General features: G+C 40.6%; 1 protein-coding gene across 1 annotated transcript; it reads right to left on the bottom strand.

Annotated features, from left to right (window-relative positions):
- Positions 1-697: 697 nt before the first annotated feature.
- On the bottom strand, positions 698-23,067 carry LOC105495922 (zinc finger protein 679). Its single transcript, XM_011765845.3, has 5 exons — positions 22,917-23,067; positions 15,246-15,330; positions 7,511-7,637; positions 6,930-7,025; positions 698-1,866 (listed from the first exon to the last, which is right to left on the bottom strand). Exons 2-5 carry the CDS (start codon positions 15,282-15,284, stop codon positions 893-895), a joined length of 1,236 nt encoding a protein of 411 aa, XP_011764147.3. The 5' UTR covers positions 15,285-15,330; positions 22,917-23,067; the 3' UTR covers positions 698-892.
- Between the last annotated feature and the right edge of the window lie 497 nt (positions 23,068-23,564).

Below are 23,564 nucleotides of genomic sequence, written 5' to 3' on the forward strand. Positions count from 1 at the left end.
AGAAAAGTTTGAGGTGTGGTTAAATGCTCTGTTATATTTTTTATGTATGTAGAGTTTCTCTCCAGTATAAACTTTTTTAATTAATAAGGATGGAGAACCTGTTAAATGCTTTGCCACAATTTTTTTTTTTTTAACAATTGTAGGGGTTGTCTCCAATATCAATTATCTTACATTTATTCAAACAAATGTTTGAGGACTTTTAAAAGACATTTCTATATTCCTTATTGTAGGGTTTCTCTTCAATATTAATTCTCTTAATGTATAATAAGGGTTCAAGATTAGTTAAAAGCTAAAGCTTTTAACCACATTCTTTGTTTTTGTAGGGTTTCTCTCTAGAATGAATAATCTGATACTGTGTAAGGCCTGAGATGTGCTTAAAGGTTTTGCCACATTTTTTACCTTTGTAGAGTCTAATATACTCTCTTAGGCTTTGGGAAGCTGAGAGGCAGGTAGATCACCTGAAGTCAGGAGTTCAAGACCAACCTGGCCAACACGGTAAAATCCCTAAAAATACAAAATCAGCCAGTGTGGTTGCATGCACCTGTAATCCCAGCAACTCAGGAGGCTGAGGCAGGAGAATTGCTTGAACCCAAGAGGCAGAGGTTGCAGTGAGCTGAGATCATGTCACTGCACTCCAGCATGGGTGACAAAGTGAGACTTCATCTCAAAAAATTTTTGTTTAAATAAATTCTCTTGGGTTCCTTAAGGTTTGAGGGCTGGTTAAAGGCTTTATTACTTTTTTACATTTATAAGACTTTTGTTCAATATGAATTATCTTATGTACAATAAAGGCTTGGAACTGGTTAAAGGCTTGGCCACATTCTCCACACTTGTAGTGATTTTTTTTAGTTATTTTATGTATTATAAGGCCTGAGGGCTGGACTTTATCACGTTACTCACATTTGTAGGGTTTCTCTCCAGTATGCATACTCTTATGATTAGCAAGACTTGAGGACCACTTAAAAGCTTTGTCACATTCTTCACATTTGTAGGGTTTCTCTCCAGTATGAATCCTCTTATGAGCATTAAGAGTTGAGGAGAAGGCAAAGGCTTTCCCACATTCTTTACATTTGTAGAGTTTCTCTCCGGTATGAATTATCTCATGTTTCTTAAGGGTTGAGAGGCAGTTAAAGGCTTTGCCACATTCTTCACACGTGTAGGGTTTCTCTCCAGTATGAATTCTCTTGTGGTAAGTGAGCGATGAGGATAAGCTAAAGGCTTTGCCACATTCTTCACATGTGTAAGGTTTCTCTCCAGTATGAATTCTCTTGTGGTTCGTAAGTGTTGAGGAGCGGCTAAAGGCTTTGCCACATTCTTCACATGTGTAGGGTTTCTCTCCAGTATGAATTCTCTTATGTTTAGTAAGGGTTGAGGACCAGGTAAAAGCTTTGCCACATTCCTCACATCTGTAGGGTTTCTCTCCAGTATGAATTCTTTTATGTTTAGTAAGGGTTGATGAGCAGGTAAAGGGTTTGCCACATTCTTCACATTTGTAGGACTTCTCCATAGTATGAATTATCTGATGTTGATTTAGGTGTGAAACCATACAAAATGATTTGACATATTTTTTACATTTCAAATGTTTCTTTCCACTATGTCTTGTCTTATGTCTATTGGAATTTGAAAATTTACTGAAGACTTTGACACATTTATGAGTCTGAAATATTTTGTTTTGGGTAGTTGACAAACATTGGTTAACTTCATTATAACCTCCTTCTTGCACCTCACACTCACCCATGGTTTTACATTTTTTTACTTGTAAATTCTCATGTTCACATTTTCCATATATTCTCGGTATTACTTTTTGAAGTGAATCTTTTATGCCCAGCTCTGGCTGAAGGTCTTGGGTGAAATGAGAACATGTAACTGAAAGACATAAAAATCACAAGTTACTTCACTTACTAGACTCAGATACATATACTTTACAAATCATAAAATTATACAAGGTACATTAGCAAAATGGCATATCAAATTACCACAGGCCACAATTCCTTCATAGGTTTATAAATGTAACAAAACCACAGTGATCAAAATACCTTTGCTGGAAATTTATAAATAAAGTGTGTGCATCAGGTGGGCACAATGCCAAGAGCCATATATAAAGAGAAGTCTGCGACATTCACCCAACACAGCCCTTCCTCATCCCTAGTAGAAGAATATGGTGTCTTTAGGAGCAAACTGTTTTTTTATTATAAAAGACCAGAAAAATACTGGGACCTATATCTTTACTTTTGGCTTACAGGGGCCTTTCTGTCTTCCATGATAGAAAGTGCTGAATGAAATGGTGGTATACTTTTGAAATGACACCTTTAAGTCTTTTGGGATCAAAAGTGAATGTTACAACAGCAGAAAGACTGCAGTCCATGGGCAGAAAGCAGGTGTAGAAAGTAGCTACCTACTGGTAAGAGGAAACATGGAGAAGTCTTTTAACTGAAAAATAAATGCAAAATTGCAGACAAGACACATCCTGAAAACATGTTTGAGAGACTCTGTGAATCTCTAGCCAAGATAATTGGTTTCAGGCTATGCCAGGAAAGAGCTGCATTATAAAGATCATGAAAGGTAGTTTTATGTTAATGTTTAAATCTCAACCAAAGATTACAATGTATACAAAACATGAGGACAACATGGTCTAATAAAAAAAAATTTTTTTGAAAAAGCAACTATAAAAATAAAGAGGCATATATTAATTTTTAAAATATATTTTAAATTTAAAATAAATTTTAAAATATGCTCAGTGAGAAAAATGGAAAACCAGACACCTAAATAAAATCAGAAAAATAAGAATATCAACAATAAGCTTGGAATAATAAAAACAAAACAATCATGGAATTAAAAAAGAATAACTGAAAAAATTTAAAAGAAAAAAATAATGTAAGAAATGAAGAAGCTAAACAAACAAACTAGGACATACACAAAAAGATCCATCATACATCTTTAAGCAAAGTTTCAAAAGTCGCTAACCAGAAGACAATCTTGGGAGCTATAAGATAAAAATGAGGTATTATTTATAAGCATAGTTCTCTGAAACATTTGACAATAGAAATCTTGCAGGTCAATAAAGAACTGTGTACAATGGTTAAAGTACTGAAAAAAAAATCTTCATGGTGAGAATAATAAACACAGCAAAAATGTACTACAAAATAAAGAAAAAATAAAGATCTTCCAGAATAAACACATGCTGGAAAAGCATATAAGCACTGCATGTGCCCTAAATAAAATGCTGAAAAGAGGTCTTCCACTTAAAATAACATGATGAAAAAAATACATAATTGTATGAAAATATATAACTTTTTGAAAAACATATGCATATACAAAAAATAAAATTCTGCAGCATTATCGTGATCATGCAGAAAACATTTTTAGTTATTCTTTAAAATTTGAAAGATACAAGTATAAAAATAATCATAAAACATAAAAAGATATAATTATCAACATCAATAAGATGTATAGGGTAGATAAAATGAGGACAAATTTTTCTATGCAACTGAAGTCATTTTTTTTTACCAGTTTAAAAAATACTGTGGTAACATTTAGAGGTGTTATAAAATCTCCAATGTAGCACAAAGAAAAAATCTTTATAGACACACAAAAGAAAATGAATGAATTACTAACATGAAACAAAGACTGATATTACATAATGGTAAAATGAGTCAATTTACTAGGAATCTATAACTATTATGTCTATCTATATGTACATGCATATATAAGATCAGGGCTTCAAAATATATAAAGCAAATATTGATAGAAATGAAGCAAGAAACAAAATAGCAACATAAAATTATAAACATTAAGACCTCACTTTCAATAATAAATAAAAAATTGAAATAAAAAATCGATTAAAAAAACAGAAAACCTGAAGAACATTATATTGTGTATGAATTCATTTTGCATTACTATAGAAAATAAACTGAGACTGAGTAATTTATAAAGAAAAAGACTTCTTTGGTTCACAGTTGAGTAGACTGTACAAGATGTATATGCCAGCATCTGCTTCTGGTGAGGATATGAGGAAGCTTACAATTATAGTGGAAGGCAAAAAAGATGTATATGCCAGCATCTGCTTCTGGTGAGGATATGAGGAAGCTTACAATTATAGTGGAAGGCAAACATGCCACATGGTGAAAGATGATGCGAGTGTGAGGTGGAGGAGCCAGGTTCCTTTAAGCAACCAGCTCTCATGTGAATTAATAGAGGGAGCCCTCTATGATTACCAAGGGGATTGTGCCAAGTCATTCATGAGGGATTTGTCTCCATGATGCAAACACCTCTCATTAGGCCCCACATCCAACACTGGAGATTACATTTCAACATGAGATTTGGAGGGCACAAACATCTACACCATATTATAAAATCAACTAGGCTAAACAGACACGTACAGAACTCTCCAGTCAAAAGCAAGTGGGTACACAATATTCTTATTTGCACCTGGTATATTCCGTTAGAATACATAGGTCTTAGTAAATTTCAAAAGATGAGCCAGGTGCAGTGGCTCACAGGTGTAATCTCAGTACTTCGGGAGGCCAAGGTGGAAGGATCACTTGGGGCAAGAAGCTTGATACCAGCCTTGGGAACATGGTGAGACCCTGTCTCTACAAATAATTAAAAATTAGCTGGGCATGGTGGGGTAGGTCTGTAGTGTCAGTCACTCAGGAGGCCAAGGTGGAAGGATTACTTGAGTCCAAGAGGTTTAGGCTGCAGTGAGCCAAGATAGTGCTACTGCATTAGAGTCTGGGCAACAGAGTAAGAAACCCTGTGTAAAAAAAAATTTAAGAAGAGCAAAATCATACAGCCTATTTTTTTCTAACCAAAACTGAATAAAGCCAAAAAGAAAAAAGGTAAAATAGGCAAATAAAAAATATATGGAAATAAACACACTCTTCAATGTATTCTTGCACAGGTCAAATAATTTAACTTAATTTAATATTTTTGCTTGAGGGTCAAAATAGTTAAGTGACAACTTAGTTGTCAATATAACTCACAGTGGTTAACAAATTTAATATAATCTGTATCAAAATTCCAAAAGTATATTTATTCCTGAAATATTGTTTAAAATTTTTAAAATTTATTTTGAACTATATCTAGAGAAACATGAAAAACAGAGGCATTATACTTCTTAATTTTAAAACATAATAAAAAGCAACAATAACAATAACTGTGGTATCCACACAAAGACAGATAAAGACATGACAGAACAAAATAGGGAGACCAGCAATGAACTCTTCTGTGCATGACCAAATAATCTGCCACAAAGTTGCCATCAGCAGACAATGGAGAAAATATCATCCCTTCAACAGATAATGTTGAAAACTGGATATCTATATTGACGAAATAAACTTGGATGCTTTAATTGCATCATATACAAAAAATATTTTAAACAAAATACTTAGACTGAAAAAAAACTAATGAAATTCTTAGAAAAAAATATAGTGGAAAGACATGACATTGGTCTTGGCACCATTTTCTTAGACATGCCATCAAATGAATGAGCAACAAAGAGAAGAACACACAAATTTAACTGGACTAAACTTCAAAATTTCTGTAATCAAATAACACATTTAATAGAGTGACAGTGCCACCCACGAAATGGGTGACAATATTTGAAAATCACATGTGATAAAACTTAATATTGAGAATTTATAAACAACACCTAGAAGTAGACAACGATAACTGAATTACTTGATTTAGAAATGGTCAAGCAAGCTGGGCATGGTGGCTCATTCTTGTAATCCCAGAACTTTGGGAGGCCAAGGTGGGCAGATCACCTGAGGCTAGGAGTTTGAGACCAACCTGACCAACATGGCAAAACCCCATCTCTACTAAAAACACAAAATTAGCCGGGCATGGTGGCACATTCTTATAATCCCAGTTACTCAGGAGGCTGAGGCAGGAGAATCGTTTGAACCAGGGAGGCAGAGGTTGCCCTGAGCCAAAATTGCACCACTGCACTGCAGCCTGGGCAACAAGAGTGAAATTCAGTCTCAAAAAAAAAAAAAAAGAAAGAAAGAAAGAAATGGACAAATGATTAAACTAAATTTTAATAAAAAAAGTTACACAAATGGGGATAACTATTTGAAAGGTTGCACAAAATTAATAATTTATAGAAAAATGCAAAACAAAATCACAATACAAAACAAAATTACCTTATATCAATTAGAATGGCCACTATAAATTTTTTCAAAAACACCAACTATGTAGATGATGTAAAGAAATTGAAACCTATTCAAGTTGTTGATGAGAAAAAAGATGCAACTATCATAAAAAGTATCATGAATGTTCTTCGAATAATTCTAAATGAAATTATACAACACAGCAATTCTATTCATGAATCTATATCTAAAATATGCAACACAGTAAAATGAAGACATAAGAGGTATCCTGCTTGCATATCCCCCCACAGTAAGTCTCATAACCCAACCTCTAAATAAATAAATAAATACATGGATAAAAATTTAAAAATAAATTATAAAAAACTTTAAACTATATTTCAAGTCTATAGTAATGAAAACGGAATGGCGTGTGCAGAAAAATAGACAACCACAAATGAAACAGAAACTACTATTCTCACACATTTTAGACATGACACAAAAAAATTTTTAATGGTTTAACAGAGTTTCTCAAAAATATGCAGATATTAGTGTACTCCAAAAGCAATGGAAAAGCAGTTTATGCAGTCCCTGATAAGCCACAAAGAAAACTTTGGCTGAACCTGAAGAAAGATTTCTGAAGTGAAAGTAGAATCCGTAGAGAATTTAAAAGCCTGGGGCAGAAGGTATCACTATCTGAGAGCAAAAGTAAAAAATGACTCAGGCTTCTCAGAATCTCTTTCCATAGAAGCACATCTCCCCAAACCACATTTTAAGGACTGGCTTCCTCCTTGATTTGTGTATCTCTCATCTGTGTCATCTGCTTCATTCACTCTCACTTACCTGGGTGTTTGGATACCATCTCATTTCTCTTTATATTCCGAGGCTCTTTATTTTGCTCCAGACAGGCGATCAAGTCTGGCTTAGAGACAGCAATACCTGATTTATTAAGAAAAAAAAAGTAAGATAAATCTTGCTGAATTCTTTAATTACCAAATTAGTATTATGCTTAGTAAAGAGGATATACTAGAAAATTCTAGAAAATTAATATTGGTCATAATAGAACTTTTTAACTATTTAGAAAATATTTTAAATGTGTAGGTCCTTAATTTCACTACTCAGTATTGCTGAATCAAAAACTGGTGGTGGCAACTGAATTCTGAGGCATGGGCAACGCTCTTTTACGCCACAACATTTTTGGAATTGCCACTAACCTAGAGCGAAAGATACATAAGCTCAGTAAAGGGAAAAGTTCAGGTCAAAATAAAACGTCTTGAAGAATTTGTTCTACACCAATGAATCCCCAAGATTTTCTTAAAATCGGAGAGCTAAAATTCATTCATGCAAAGCAGAAATTACCAAAATCATCTTAGAAAAGAGAGAAAGGAAATATATTAGGAATTGTGTATCGAAGTTATCCTCACCCAGGGAGACCAGGTTTCTGTAGTTCTCTAACATCACATCTCTATATAAATTCCGCTGAGCACGATCCAGGCATTGCCATTCCTCCAGAGAGAATTCTATAGCTATGTCTCTGAATGTCAACAGTCCCTGAAAAAAAAAACAGAAACAACAAAAAACACTCATGAACACACAAACACTCACCACATGGCCATAGGCAGAGATTTTAATTTGACTCAAGAGTAAAAAGAAGTGTTTCTCACTTATAAGAGTGACTAAAATTATTCAATGATAATTTTTAACACTGAAGTATTCTCTAACTCTGAGAAAAGAGGATAGCAGACAATCCACAATACCACTGTAGGTATAATTTTCTGGACGATAAATTATTAAATTAAGAGCATCAATATGGACATGTCTATTTTTTCCTTTTCTTTTTTCTTTTTTTCTTTTTGGAGACCAAGTCTCGCTCTGTTGCCCAGGCTGGAGTGCAGTGGCTTGATCTTGGCTCACTGAAAACTATGCCTCCTGGGTTCAAGTGATTCTCCTGCCTCAGCCTCTCAAGTAGCTGGGATTACAGGTGTGTGCCACCATGCATGGCTAATTTTTGTATTTTTAGTAGAGACAGGGTTTCTCCATGTTGGCCAGGCTTGTCTTGAACTCCTAACCTCAGGTGATCCACCCACCTTGGCCTCCCAAAGTGCTGGGATTACTAGCATGAGCCACTGCACCTGGCCCATTTTAATTATAAAGAAACATCAGTTTTATGCAAAGTTGAAGATACAGACAACTTCCCTGTTCTATAATTTTTAATAGTAACATTAAGTAGCCTTTCTTTAGCAGCCTAGAAAGCAAGTATCTCCTAATAGTTTTTTCAGAACTTTCTGGATAATAAATGCCATCCTGTTTATGTAAGCATTTTCTAAATCCTATTCTGCATGGAACTAATAGAGCACACAGATGAAACTTCAACAAGACATGTTTCACTTTTCATTAATATCCAAAGACAACTGTGTTTCCCCAATAGAAATATTGAGTATTTACACCTTCTCATGTTCAACAGCTACGATGGGAACATTTTAAATATTGCAGGTCATAAATTTGTGGTGAGAATTCTGCATGGCATACAAGAATCCAAGATGAAGAAAATACCTAGAAGGCTTCGTATGGCCGGGCACGGTGGCTGGTGCCTGTAATCCCAGCACTTTGTGGGGCTGAGGTGGGCGGATTGCCTGAGGTCAGGAGTTTGAGACCAGCCTGGCCAACATGGTGAAACCCTGTCTCTACTAAAAATACAAAAATTAGCTGGGCGTGGTGGTGAGCACCTGTAATCCCAGCTAATAGAGAGGCTGAGGCAGGAGAATCACTTGAACCCGCAAGGTGGAGGAGGTTGCAGTGGGCTGAGATTGTGCCATTGCACTCCAGCCTGGGGCACAAGAGTGAAAACTCAAACAAACAAAACAAAACAAAACAACAAAAAGAGAAGGCTATGCTATACAGAAAAAAAATTTTTTTCAGAACCCCTAGACTATCATAAAAATAGCAAAAAATAATTGAAACAAATTCATTAGGTATAAACAACACAAGCAGAGAAGTAAACATCTGCAAGTTCTGAACACATGGCATTCCAAAAGGCAGAGTGGACACTGCTTTTTTTTTTTTTTTTTTTTTTTTTAGACAGAGTCTTGCTCTGTCAACCAGGCTGGAGTGCAGTGGTGCGATCTTGGCTCACTGCAACCTCCACCTCCTGGGTTCAAGCAATTCTCCTGCCTTAGCCTCCTGAGTAGCTGAGATTACAGGTGTGCACTACCATGCCCAGCTAATTTTTGTATTTTTAATAGAGACGGATTTTCACCATGTTGGTCAGGCTGTTCTCAAACTCCTGACCTTGTGATCCACCCATCTCAGCCTCCCTAAGTGTTGGGATTACAGGTGTAAACCACCACGCCTGGCCCAGACACTGCTCTTGATCTGAGACATGCTCACCTGAGAAAAAGTGATTTTTTCCTTTTCCTCCTCTTTCTCTGAAATGTATTTTCAGATAAGATGCTCTCGACATATCAAATCTGCATCTTGAGAATACGCCTTTAAAGCACAATCTATTCACCTGCTACCACCACACACATCCACGGGCAGAAAGACTGAGACTTGCTGAAAACACTCACCCATTTTTGTTGCGTATAACTGAAAAGATTTAAGAGCAATGACAGAACAACGAGCTTCTCCATAACTATTAAAGTATAAGTTTCTTTTTCCCTGCCCTCCTGTATCGGACATCAGCAAATTTCTTTACATAATGGCAGCATGAACTGCACTGACCTCTTCCTACCAAACGGAAACAGGGCAGGCAGTGCAGCCTTCCTCAGATGCAAAGGTTGAACTAAACTCTCCTGAATGTATCTTGAACCCCTCAAGTTTATAAATCACTTGGTAATCTCGGCCCTGCTTTATGCAAAGTGATTCTGCAGGATCCAAAAGGGTCCAGGAATGGGCTTTTTCAACAAGTCCCCTGTAAATGCTGATTGTGCTTTCCCAGACACATTATTAGCATTAGTGAGAGAAAGCAGGCACAGCAAAGAGTCCCTTACACCCGCCACGTCTGTCACAATACACATACTTGTGATACAAATAAAGACAACCAATCTCCACCCTGAAATATTATATTTTTTGTTGGCTTTTTTCAGTTTACAGAGAAAACAGAAGGCAGCAATGTCTGAGTAAGTCTGCACTTGGGAAATGTGTACACATGTACTAATAAAACGGTTATTAAGCAGGTACTATGTGCTCAGGAGCATGTCACAGAACACTACGGGGAATAGCACATAATGTGATTTAATTTTCATAGTACTCTGGGAGTTGCTACTAAGTGTTGAATAATTTTTAGCATTTAGATTAAGAGCACAGCAGTTTTATTTCCTATGTGTCTCTATCATTAATTTTTAAAAGAAAATGTATAGAACAATAAATCAATATAAAAAACATCCGAAATGATACAATTACATAAGAATTGAATAATCAACTTCCAAATGGCTATTTTGTAAATAATGAAATTAAGGCAGAAATAAAAAAAGTTTTGGAACTAATTAGAGCTGAAATACAACATACCAGAAGCTCTGGGTCACAGCTAAGGCAGTGTTAAGAACAAAATGTATAACACTACACATCCACATCAAAGAGTTAGAAAGATCTCAATTTACAAATCTAACGTCATAATTGAAAGAATTCCAAAAGTAAGAGCAAACTAACTTCAAAGCTAGCAAAAGACAAGAAATAACCAAAATGATAGCTGAAATGTAGAAGGTGAGACATAAATAACCATAAAAAGTTTAATGGGCCAGGCACAGTGGCACACACCTATAATCCCAGAACTTTGGGAGGTCGAGATGGGCAGATCATGATGTCAGGAGTTTGAGACCAGCCTGGCCAACATGGTGAAATCCCGTCTCTACTAGAAATACAAATATTAGCTGGGCATGATGGCGGGCACCTGCAATCCCACCTACTCAGGAGGCTGAGGCAGGAGAATTGCTTGAAACCAGAAGGCGGAGTTTGCAGTGAGCCGAGATTACGCCCACTGCATTTCAGGGGCGAAAGAGTGAAACTCTGTCTCAAAAAAAAAGTTCAACGAAACCAGAAGTTGATTCTATGAAAAAATTAATGATAGATAAAACATTAGATTAATGAAGAAAAAAGAAATAATTCATATAAACACAATCAGACTAAAAAGTCCAAAAACAACAGATGCTTGTGAGGTTATGGAAGAATGGAATGCTTATATCCTGCTGGTGAGCGTATAAATTTGTTTAACCATTGAGAAAAACAGTTTGGCAATTTTTCAGTAACCTGAAAACAGAATTACCATTTGACCCAGCAATGCCACAACTGGGAATATTACCAATGAATGTAAGTTATTCTACCATAAAGACACATGCATGCATATGTTTATTACAGCACTATTTACAAAAAGCAAGACATAAACCTGTATGTCTTCAGTGGTAGACTGGATAAAGAAAACGTGGTATGTACACACCATGAAATATGATGCAGCTATAAGAAAGAACATCATGATGTCCGTTGCAGCAACATGAATGGAGCAGGAGACCGTTATTTTTAGAAAACTAGTGCAGGAATAGAGAATCAAATACTGTATGTTGTCACTTATAAGTGGGAGCAAAATAATGAGAAAACGTGGACACAAATAAGAGAACAGACACTGAGGCCCAGTACAGGGTGAAGGGTCAGAGGATGAAGAAAATCAGAAAAAAAAAATCTGTTGGGTACTATGCTTAGGTCCTGAGTGATAAAAGAATCTGTACACAAAAACTTCATGATATGATTTTACCTATATAACTTGCACATATACTCTTGAACCCAAAATAAAAGGTAAAAGAAAAAAAATTTGGCCGGGCGCAGTGGCTCACACCCATAATCCCAACCCTTTGGGAGGCTGAGGCAGGCAGATCACCTGAGGCCAGGAGTTCGAGACCAACCTGGCCAACATGGTGAAACCCTGTCTCTATTAAAAATACAAAAATTAGCCGGGCGTGGTGGCACGCACCTATAATTCCAGCTACTCAGGAGGGAGGCAGGAGAGTCTCTCGAACCTGGGAGGTGGAGGTGGCAGCAAGCCAAGATCACACCACTGCACTCCAGCCTGGGTGACAGAGCAAGACTCCGTCTAAAAAAAAAAAAAAAAAAAAAAAAATTTGTGAGTGGGAAAGAGTGCAAGGTCAGTGGTAGGACTGGCTTATGCTACAGACAGTGGTCCATGTGGGGCTATACTCTGATTTAGTCCTGTGTCCATGCAGGCAGATTAGACCATGATCAAGTGGTACGGACCCCTACATTAGTGGAGGAAACAGGTGCTACTGCAGATTCAGTTTCTGGGGTTGAGGATATGCCAGGAAACTTGTAGGCACTTTGGTTGGATTTTGGCAAGAAGCACTAAAAACAAAAGCGCTGTGGTAGAATTCTTGAGGGTGGTGCCTAGTCCTGGGAGGGGTGTGGACGCATCAATGTCTAGTGGGTCTGTCTGTGAATGGGTGAGAATCACGTGGTGGCAGCTCTGAAAGGAGGTCAGTTATCACAGTTCCTTTTCTCTAAGTTTTTAGTTTTTTTCACCCTGAGAGGAGACCTAGAATCACAAGACAATGTGCAGTGTGACAGCCTGTGTGCAGGAGAACAGAGCCTCCCCTTACCAGATGCCCAGAGTCCCCCTCCAGGCCAAGCCTCTGTAATATCTCTTTTCTGACACCTGGGATTACAGGCACCTGTCACCACGCTCGGCTAATTTTTGTATTTTTAGTAGAGATGGGGTTTCACCATGTTGGCCAGGCTGGCACCAAGCAATTTTTTAACACCAACTTTTTGTCTAACATTTCCATCCTGATGCCACCCAGAGTCGCCACGGACCATAATTCAGAGCTCAGTGTCACCATATCGCCCTCACTGCACACGCCTGTCACAAATCCCAGGGACCCATCTATGCTTCTCAGCTACTGTCTATAAACTGGGGACTCCCATAATGTCCCTCAAGTTCAATAATTTGATAAAGATACTCACAGAATTCTGCAAAATCCTGTACTTATGTTAACCGGTTTACTATAAAACATGCAACCAAGAAACAGTGAAATGGAAAAGATGTATAAGACAAAAAAAAAAAAAAAAAAGTTGGGAAAGATGGGGTATATAGCACACGACCTCTGCTTTCTTCTTATGTGAAATATTTATAAATGGCAAACTTTTTTTTACAAAGCATTGAATGGCACTTTTTAAGTGTCATCCAATGACTTTTAAAAAAAATAATTAGTGTAAGTACTGTGTCTGAAACATACAAGGAAGGACAAATAGGTAATAATGTGAGTTAGAAAAGTTGGCATTTTGGAATGTCAGATGGAACTGGAAATTTAATATTTTACTGCAGGCCAGTTAGTCTGTGAGAACAGGGAAATTGACTCAAGACCTTGTTTAAGACACAGTTGAGGCCCAGCGTCGTGGCTCACGCCTGTAATCCCAGCACTTGGGAGGCCAAGCAGGCGGATCATCTAAGGTCAGGCATTTGAGACCAGCCTGGCCAACATGGCGAAACCCCATCTCTACTAAAAATACAAAAAGTAGCTGGGTGTGGGCCTGTAATCCTCGTTACTCAGGAGGCTGAGGCAGGATAATTACTTGAACCAGGGAGGCGGAGGTTGTAATGAGGCAAGATGGAGTCACTGCACTCCAGCCTGGGTGACAGAATGAGGCTCCGTCTTAAAAAAAAGAAAGAAAGAAAGAAAGAAAGAGAGAGAGAGAGAGAGAGAGAGAGAGAGAGAAAGAAAGAAAGAAAAAGGCACAGTTGAAAAATGCAGGCTGCCTGCAATAGCCTATTCCTGTAATCCTAGCACTTTGAGGCGAAGGCGGGCAGATCACTTGAGGCCAGGAGTTTGAGACCAGCCTGGCCAACATGGCAAAACTCTATCTTTACTAAAAATACAAAAAGTAGCCGGGCGTGGTGGCCGGTGCCTTTAATCCCAGCTACTCGAGAGGCTGAGGCAGGAAAATCACTTCAACCCAGGAGATGGAGGTTGCAGTGAACTGAGATCTCACCACTGCACTGCAGCCTGAGTGACAAAGCGACTCTGCCTCAAAATAAATAAATAAATAAAAATAACAGCAAGGGAAAGCCAGTTTCCTGTGGCTTTCCACAGGCAAATATTTAAACAGCAGGCAATTGGACCAAGGTGGATTGACTTTTCTCGGCTCTCACTTAAAAAAACAAAAATCTAACTCAAATGTATCTCTGTGGCCGGGGCGGTGGCTCACGCCTGTAATCCCAGCACTTTGGGAGGCCAAGAAGGGTACATCATTTCAGGTCAGGAGCTCGAGACCACCCTGGCCAACATGGTAAAACCCCGTCTCCACTGAAAACACAAAAATTAGCCGGGCACGGTGGCGGGCACCCGTAATCCCAGCTACTCGGAAGCCTGAGGAGCGACAATAATTGAACCCGGCAGACAGAGGTTGCAGTGAACCGAGATTGCGCCACTGCACTCCAGCAAGGGCAACAAAGCGAGACTCCCTCACAAAAAAAAAAATGCATTTCTTGGAAATTATTACATTGAAGAAAAAAATTCAGGCCTAGTCAACCACAGACTGCTAATTAATCTGTGATGACATAACCAAGAAATTTTCACCTGGATCTTACAAATAAGGAAACTACATAACTTTACCAAAGCAGTTACTGAATTTGGTTTGCTTCATCATGCAACTTATCAAGCCTCTCCCATGGACCACAACCCACAAACCATAGCTGGGCGCTCTATGATTCTTGAATCACATTTTGATCAAATTGTCTAATATTTTTACAGTGATTCCCATACATTTCTAAAAGGAAATGAGGAACTAGGGACCTCAGGGACCACAACTTTTTCCACTTATGAATCCCACACCCTGAGTCAGGACTCTGCCCTGATGACTTTCCCACCCATGCACAATCTGGGTGAGATGAGGCGCTGGGAGTGCGGAGCCGCCCAGAGAGGGCTCCAGCCCAGGGCAAAGCCACTGCAGAGGAAAAAGACAAAACTCCCAGGGTCCCAGCCGCTGGCCCAGGCACCATATTATGTCTGGAGGAGACTAAGAGCCCACCTGGGCCAAGGAGGATTTGGGTCCTGAGACTCCAGAGCTGACTGCGAGGAAGTTTGGGTCCTGCTACAGCCACTTTCAGCCGGTTCCAACCAGCCCCCAGCCCTCTCTCACGATGACAGACCCACCACTCACCATTTCTCGGTTTCCAGGGTGTCCCGGTCTTTTAGCCATAAATCTGCGAATACCTGCAGGACACAAGGCCACAGTGGCTTGGACTCTAGGAGCGGAGGAAGCAGAGCAGTAAGGAGAAGAACTGGAGCTCTGGACGCAGAGAAACGCAAACGACCCGGAAAATTACGGAAGCGTCCTGTTCTCTCCCGCTGCATGCCTGATTGGACAATTTCTAATCCATTGCTCCTGATTGGATAAGGTTTCAGGACCCACCCTTCATGCCCTGAGTGACGAAAAATGTGATCAGACACTGGGCTAAACCAAGCAAAAAATAACAGGTTAGACTGCAACCTTTACAGCCAAGGCTTCTTCCCTGATCTGAGACAGGCCAACCCTAGAAGACATTTGCATTTAACCTTCTGTAAAACGTAATATGCATTTGTAAATGATATATAATATAGTTATTCATAAGCTAAAAAAAATGACAATTTTTTTAAAATTTCAGATTTTATGACCTTCCTTACTGCGGATCCTTTGCAGTGACATGGTTTGGCTCTGTGGCTCCACCCAGATCTCATCTCAAATTGTAATTCATGGCAAGGCGTGGTGGCTCAGGCCTGTAATCCCAGCACTTTGGGAGCCCGAGGCTGGTGGATTACGAGGTCAGGAGTTAAAGACCAGCCTGGCCAATATGGTGAAACCTCGTCTGTACTAAAAATACAAAACTTAGCCAGGGTGGTTTGCGGGCGTCTGTAGTCCCAGCTACTCAGGAGGCTGGGGCAGAAAAATCGCTTGAACCCGGGGGGTGGAGCTCGCAGTGAACCGAGATCGTGCCACTGCACTGCAGCCTGGGTGAAAGAGCAAGACTCGGTCTCGAAAATAAATAAATAAATAAATAAATAAATAAATAAATAAATAAATAAAATAAATTGTGTTTTCCACATGTCAGGGCAGAGACCAGGTGGGAAGTGATTGGATCATTAGGGGGGATTATCCTCATGCTGTTCTTGTGATAGTAAGGGAGCTCTCAAGATACCTGATGGCTTTAAAATGTGGCATCTCCCCCCGCACACATGCCCCCATCCCCGGTTCTCTCTTTTTCCACCAAGTAAGATGTGCCTTGCTTTCCCTTCACCTTCTGTCATGGTCATGATTGTAATTTTCCTGAGGATTCCTCAGATATGTAGAACTATGACTAAATTAAATCACTTTAAAAAAATTACTCAGTCTGAGGTATTTGTTTATAGCAGTGTGAAAATGAACTAATACATGCAGGCAGCCTGAGATTTCACAAAGGAGGCAATCCTCTGCAGTAAAATATGAGCTACATGTAAATTTTGAATTTTCTAGTAGCCAAATATTAAAAAGAAAATAAAAATGGTAGAGCTGGGCTCAGTGGCTCACGGTTGTAATCTCTGCATGTTCAGAAGACGAGGTGGTGGACCACCTGAGATCAGGAATTCGAGATCAGCCTGGCTAACATGGCAAAACCCCATCTCTACTAAAAATACAAAAATTAGCCGCGCGTGGTGACAGACACTTGTAATCCCAGCTACTCAGGAGGCCGAGGCAGGAGGATTGCCTGAACCCAGGAGGCAGAGGTTGCAGTGAGCCGAGATTGTGCCACCGCACTATGGCCTGGTGACAGAGCAACTCTGTCTCAAAATAAAAAAGAAAGAAACAGGTGGAATAACAGGTGGAATTGATTGTAACAATTTAATCAGCCCAATATATCCAAAATATTATTTTAATATGTGATTAGTATGTAATGGTTAATAAAGCATATACATTTTTAAAGCTAAATCTTCCAATGTAACCTTGTATTTTACCTTTCCAGCACATTGCAGTTCAGACCAGCCCCATTCCAGCACTCTGTGGCCATGTCAGAGGCGTTGCAACTGCATCTGGAATAGGTGCTGGGTAAAGTGGGACTGAGACCTACAGGACTCCCTTTTCCATGAGTTCAGGCATTCTAAGTCACAGGATAAATAGGAGATTGGCACAAGATGCAGTTCACAAAGACCTTGCTGATAAAACAGTTTGCAGTAGAGAAGCCACAAAAATCCACCAAAACCAAGATGGGAATGAAAGTGACCTCTGATTGTCCTCACGGATCATTACATGTTAATTATAACGCATTAGCATGCGAAAGACATTCCCATCAGTGCTATGACAGTTAATGAATGCCGTGGCGACATCAGAAAGTTACCGTATATGGTCTAAAAAGAAGAGAAATACTTAGTTCTGGGAATTGCACATCCCTTTCTTCAAAACTCATGAATAATCCACCCGTTGTTTAGCATATAATCAAGAAATAACTAAGTATTTTTAATTGAGCAGCCCACACTGCTGCTATGTCTAGGAGTAGCTATTCTTTTATACCTTTACTTTCCTAATAAGTTTGCTTTTGCTTTGCACTGTAGACTCGCCCAAAATTTCCTTCCTTCCTTCCTTCCTTCCTTCCTTCCTTCCTTCCTTCCTTCCTTCCTTCCTTCCTTCCTTCCTTCCTTCCTTCCTTCCTTCCTTTTTCTCTCTCTCTCTTTTTCTTTTCTATCTTTTGACAGAGTCCTGCTCAGTCGCCCAGGCGGGAGTGCAGTGGCGCCATCTCGTCTCACTGCAACCTCTGCCTCCTGGGTTCAAGAGATTCTCCTGCCTCAGCCTCTGGAGGAGCTGGGATTTCAGACGCGCACCACCATGCCCAGCTAATTTTTGTATTTTTAGTAGAGTTGGGGTTTCACCATGTTGGCCAGACTGGTCTCAAGCTCCTGACCTCAAGTGATCCACCCGCCTTAGCCTCCCAAGTGCTGGGGTTATAGGCATGAGCCACCACCCCCAGCTCTGCATTCTTTCTTGTACGAGATCCAATAACCCACTCTTTGGTTCTGGATTGGGACCATTTCTGGAATCTTCTTTTCAGTGAATCACAAAGGGATGATACTAAGGAAACCCCCAACCTAAAGGAAATAGACAGAATCATCATTTGGCTACCTTTTTGTAAGTGGTGGCGTACCCGGGTATGGAATGGGATTGGGTTAGTAGCCCAATTTAGGGGAGTTAGAGTGTCTCCTAAGACAATTAAGATAAAAGATCCCGTTTAATAAAAGGCAAGAACACTTGACGAAACTTGTGTTTGAGACGCACCTTCAAAAGCTTACAGTCTTTCCTAAGATTTAGGGGGTTAGAGGCCCCTCTCAGTGAAGTCCCTCTCAGCTAAGATTAGATTTGGCATTATGGAATGTTAACCACTGTTGTCTTTGTGTTTGTTTGCTTATTTTGAGACGGAGTCTCGTTCTTGTTGCATAGGCTGGAGTGCAATGGCGAGATCTTGGCTCACTGCAACCTCCACCTCCCAGATTCAAGTGATTCTCCTGCCTCAGCCTCCTGAGTAGCTGGGATTACAGGCACCCATCACCACACCCAGATAATTTTTGTACTTTTAGTAAAGACAAGGTTTCACCATGTTGTTCAGGACGGTCTTGAACTCCTGACCTCAGCCAATCCACCCACGTCGGCCTCCCAAAGTGCTGCGATTACACGCATGAGCCACCGTGCCCGGCCTTGTCTTTGGATTAATCTGCCTTGCATTTTTTCCTGATGGCTGTGGCTGACAGAATTGGCGAGTACAGGATCATGGAACATGTGGAGCTTTTTCCTCCCTAAAGTGGGAAACTTGAGAGCAGATGGGACTGTGAAAAACATTCTTTCACAACCAACAAGCGATCACCTAAACTTTTGATTCAATGCGTGGGTCTTTCTCTAGCTTTCCTGAGCTCCTCAACTTTCCTGTCCTACCATAAGCAATGCTGTCTTTCTCTCTCCCCGCCCCTCTCTCTCCTATCCTTTCTGTTACTCTGGGCCACCATCTTCCTCAAAGATCACATGTTGGAACTTCTGGTCAGAAGTCCCTGAAACAGGCCGGGCATGGTGACTCACTCTTGTAATACTAGCACCTTGAGAGGCCGAGGCAGGTGGATCACTTGAAGTCAGGGGTTCAAGACCAGCCTGCCAACATGGCAAAACCTTGTCTCTACTAAAAATACAAAAATTAGCCAGGGTGGTGGCGGGTGCCTGTAGTCCCAGCTACTCAGGAGGCTGAGGCAGGAAGAATTGCTTGAACTTGGGAAGCAGAGGTTGCAGTAAGCTGAGATCGTGCCACTGCACTCCCGCCTGGGAGACAGAGTGAGACTCCATCTCAAAAAGCTAAAAAACAAAGAAACAAAAAAGAAGTCCCTGTAACAAACAACAACAAAATGGATGAAGTTTCCTCTTGTTTTATTTTATTGGGAGCTTGACCTTGTAGCCGTGTGGCAGTATTTTCTCTTTGTTTCTACCATCCAGCATATAGAAAATTTGAAATTTATGTTATAGTTATCCATAAAAGTGATCTTGAGCAGTAAACAACCTTTTGACTGCTGGAGGCTTCTTCTGGGAGAGGCCAATGGAGCCTGCTCAGTGCTGTAGCTCAGTAGCTGGGCTTTGCTGTGTCACAGGGGCAGCCTAAGTTCAGGGTTCAATTTCTGGCTTAGGAAATGAGTCCTTTGTGATTTGATATCTGCGTGAATATTTACTGATTCTCTTTCCCTTCACGAACCATCCTGAATTTTCCTTTCTCTGAGCTACCTTTGAAGATTCTAGATTTTGTAAAAACTGCTTGCCATCTTTTGAAAATACCTTGTACACCTGTGGTTAGGTTCACAACCGTAGTTAAAGCTTACTGGTTTCAGGAGGCTGAGGTTGCAGTGAGCCTTGTTTGGCCGCAGCACTCCAGCCTGGGAGACATAGAGAGAATCCACCACAAAATAAACAAACAAACAAACAAACAAAAATACAACCTTTTGATTTGACCTGGGAGGTTATGTCAGTAAAGTTCAAAAGTCAGAAATATTGGCAGTTTGGCATGGCTAAGATCAAGTAATTAGAGAATTAAATAATTTTTTTTAAAAAGAGCTTAATTATTATTATTATTATTATTATTATTTTTTTTTTTTTTTGAGATGGAGTCTTGCTCTGTCACTCAGGCTGGAGTGCAGTGGCGCAATCTTGGCTCACTGCAACCTCTGCCTACCAGGATCAAGCAATTTTCCTGCCTCAGCCTCCCAAGTAGCTGAGATTGCAGGTGCCCACCACCACACCTGGCTAATTTTTGCATTTTTAGTAGAGACCAGGTTTCACCGTATTGGTCAGGCTGTCCTCAAACTCCTGACCTCATGATCTGCCCGCCTTGGACTTCCAAAGTGCTGGGATTACAGGCTTGAGCCACCGTGTCTGGCCCCAAAGTCAACTTAATTAACTGCAGATAGTCAAGCTCTAACAGCCTGGAAGTCCTTGGTAAAAACAGAGGAGGTGCCACAATATGCATTTTGGGTGCAACTCACAGGAGGTATTCACTCTGATCCTGAAGTTGGGCATGTGAGAGATTGTAAATTTTATCTCTGGAACTTTTCACAGACGTGATTGTGATATATACCTTCACTCAGTATCTGACTGATTTTTCTCTTTTGCCTAGGCCCCAACTACAGTTTAGATTGTGAAATATACTTAGGGTGAGCGACTAGATAATGTGACTTTCCTGCTGGGCTTTGCCCTCCCGGGGTGTTGTGACATATTTCTGAGCCAATCACTTAGGCGATGTGACTCTCCCTTTCTGCCTGGGCCAGTCCACAGGGGTTACCGTGAAATATCTTTAGGCCCATCACCTTTGTTAAGTGACTCTTTTTTTGCCTTGAATCTGTTTACAGGAGAAATGGTTACATATCACTGGGCCCATCACCTAGATGGTGTGACTGTCTTCTACCTGGGACATATTTACAAGGTGAATTGTGACATATTGCTTTTCCTAGCACCCAGGAGATGTGACTTTTATTGCCAGGACCCTGCCCATAGTAAAAATATTGACATATTGCTGGCCCAGCACCTAGTTGACCTCCTAGTCTTTGCCCACGGGTGGGATGGTCACACATTAGGCCCAGCTCACAGGTATAATGAAGACTCACATATGTGAACCCATCCAGTAGAAGAGATTTTAACTCTTCTAGCTAGGCTTAGAAAAACAGGTAATGATCTGGGCCTTCTATATGTAGAAAGATCACACAATATATCACCCTCATGCATATTCTATAAAGTCTTTTGGTGATCTAAAGAGTGTCATCTCGGGGTCCAGCACAGAGGTAAAATTGTGACTTATTTTTTTTTTTTTTTTTTGAGACGGAGTCTCACTCTGTCGCCCAGGCTGGAGTGCAGTGGCCGGATCTCAGCTCACTGCAAGCTCCGCCTCCCGGGTTAAGCCATTCTCCTGCCTCAGCCTCCCGAGTAGCTGGGACTACAGGCGCCCACCACCTCACCCGGCTAGTTTTTTGTATTTTTAGTAGAGACGGGGTTTCACCATGTTAGCCAGGATGGTCTCGATCTCCTGACCTCGTGATCCACCCGTCTCGGCCTCCCAAAGTGCTGGGATTACAGGCTTGAGCCACCGTGCCCGGCCAAATTGTGACTCTTATAGGCACACCCAGCTGACAATTAAAATTGTCTCCCTCACACACTGACAAAACTTACTGTTGAGGTCCTGACTCTCATATGAGGACACAACACACAGTTAGAATATTGACCATGCAATGTGGATGTGGCCAAAGGTCAGGTGGTGAGTCATAGCTGGACCCAGCTTACAGGCCCAGTGATGACTCTTGTACTCAGACCCTGCTCATAGGAGAGGTGTTGACTCTCATAGCTGGGTTTAGGCCAAAAAATAAAATTCTGGCTTTTCTACTTAAAAAAAAAAATCACAGGTGATTACAACGCACAAGCATATTGTGTAAAGCCCTCAGATGAGACAGAGAGTGTTATAATAGGACCCAGCACAACACTGAGGTTGTGAGTATTGTATGCACACTCAGCTGACTGTTAAAATTGTCACCTTTACGCATGGAGAGAGCAAAATATTTCCTGAATCTCACTGACACACACAGTCCACAGTTGGATCATGCCTGTCACATGTGGACTGAGCCGCAGGAGGGATGTTGACCAATTTCTGTAACCAGATTATAGGAACAAAGATGGCTCCCTTACCTGGACCTAAAAACTAGAGAGATGTTGACTCTCATGCCTGGGCTTAGGGCAATGGGCGTGATCCTACATTTGGGATTGTAACAAATGCCTGGGCAAGCACAAAGGTCTCAAAGCAGATTGTGAGTCTCACATGTGCCATAGAAAACCCGCAGGTGGTACAGACAGTGTCATAACAGGGACCGGCAAACAGGTGAGACTCTGACTCTCATTTGCACACCTGGCTAATAGTAAGAATTGGCACCCTGTCACATGAACACAGCCTTCGTAAAACATCCTGAATCTCACACTCAGAGGCAGTCAAAAGTTGGAATTGTGACTCTCATACGTGAACGCAGTCCACAGGTAGGGCGGTGACTCTCACACAAAGATTCAGCGCCCCTGTGAGGCTGTGACTCCCCTACTGGGACACTGTCTATAAGTGGGGTTCGGGCTCTCATGCACAGAGCCAGTGCACTGTTGAGATTGTGACTCAATTACTTAAACACATATCCCGAGATATGTTGACTGTCATAAATGAAGCCAGCACATTTGTGGGGTTTTAAATCTTATCCTTAAACTTTTCTGCTGGTGTGATTCTGACATATACCTTTTCCCAGCATCTGATTAATTTTACTCTATTATAACATATACCTGGGCCATGCACAAAATTTATGTTCCTCTTCTGCACGAGCCCTGTCCTCAGGAGAAATTACAATATATCTTAGGGCCAATCATCAAAGTGAAGTGACTCTCTTTTTCTGCCTGGGTCTTGCCCTTAGTTGGGATTGTGACATATCACTGGACCTTTAACCCAAATGATGTAACTCTTTTTCCTGGGTTCTTATTACAGAAGGCATTGTGACATATCTCTAGACCCATCACCTAGGTGATGTGACTCTTCTTTCCTACCGGAACCCTGCCCCCAAGAGGCATTGTGACGCATCACTGGGCCCAGCTTCCAGGTGATGTAAGAGTCCTGACTTGGCCGTGCCCACAGGGAGCATTGTGACATACCGCTGGGTCCAGCACCTGGGTGATATGACACTCCTGATTTGCCCCTGCACTAAGGTGAGATTTTGACCCTGCTCCAAGTGGCAACTGTGACATATCTCTGGCCAGCACCCAAGTGATGCAACCCTTGGGCCTGGTCTCTCTCCACAGTTGGAATTGGGAAACACACATGGGCACAGCTTACAAGTGGACTGATGACTCATACCTGAAGATATTTTGACTCTTGCAGTTAGCCTTAGGGCAAAAACTAAGGTCCTGGGTCTTCAGGTTGTAGGATGGTCACAGAGT

This window comes from Macaca nemestrina, chromosome 4 (assembly GCF_043159975.1).
Source record: "Macaca nemestrina isolate mMacNem1 chromosome 4, mMacNem.hap1, whole genome shotgun sequence".
In the NCBI taxonomy this organism is placed as follows: domain Eukaryota; kingdom Metazoa; phylum Chordata; class Mammalia; order Primates; family Cercopithecidae; genus Macaca; species Macaca nemestrina.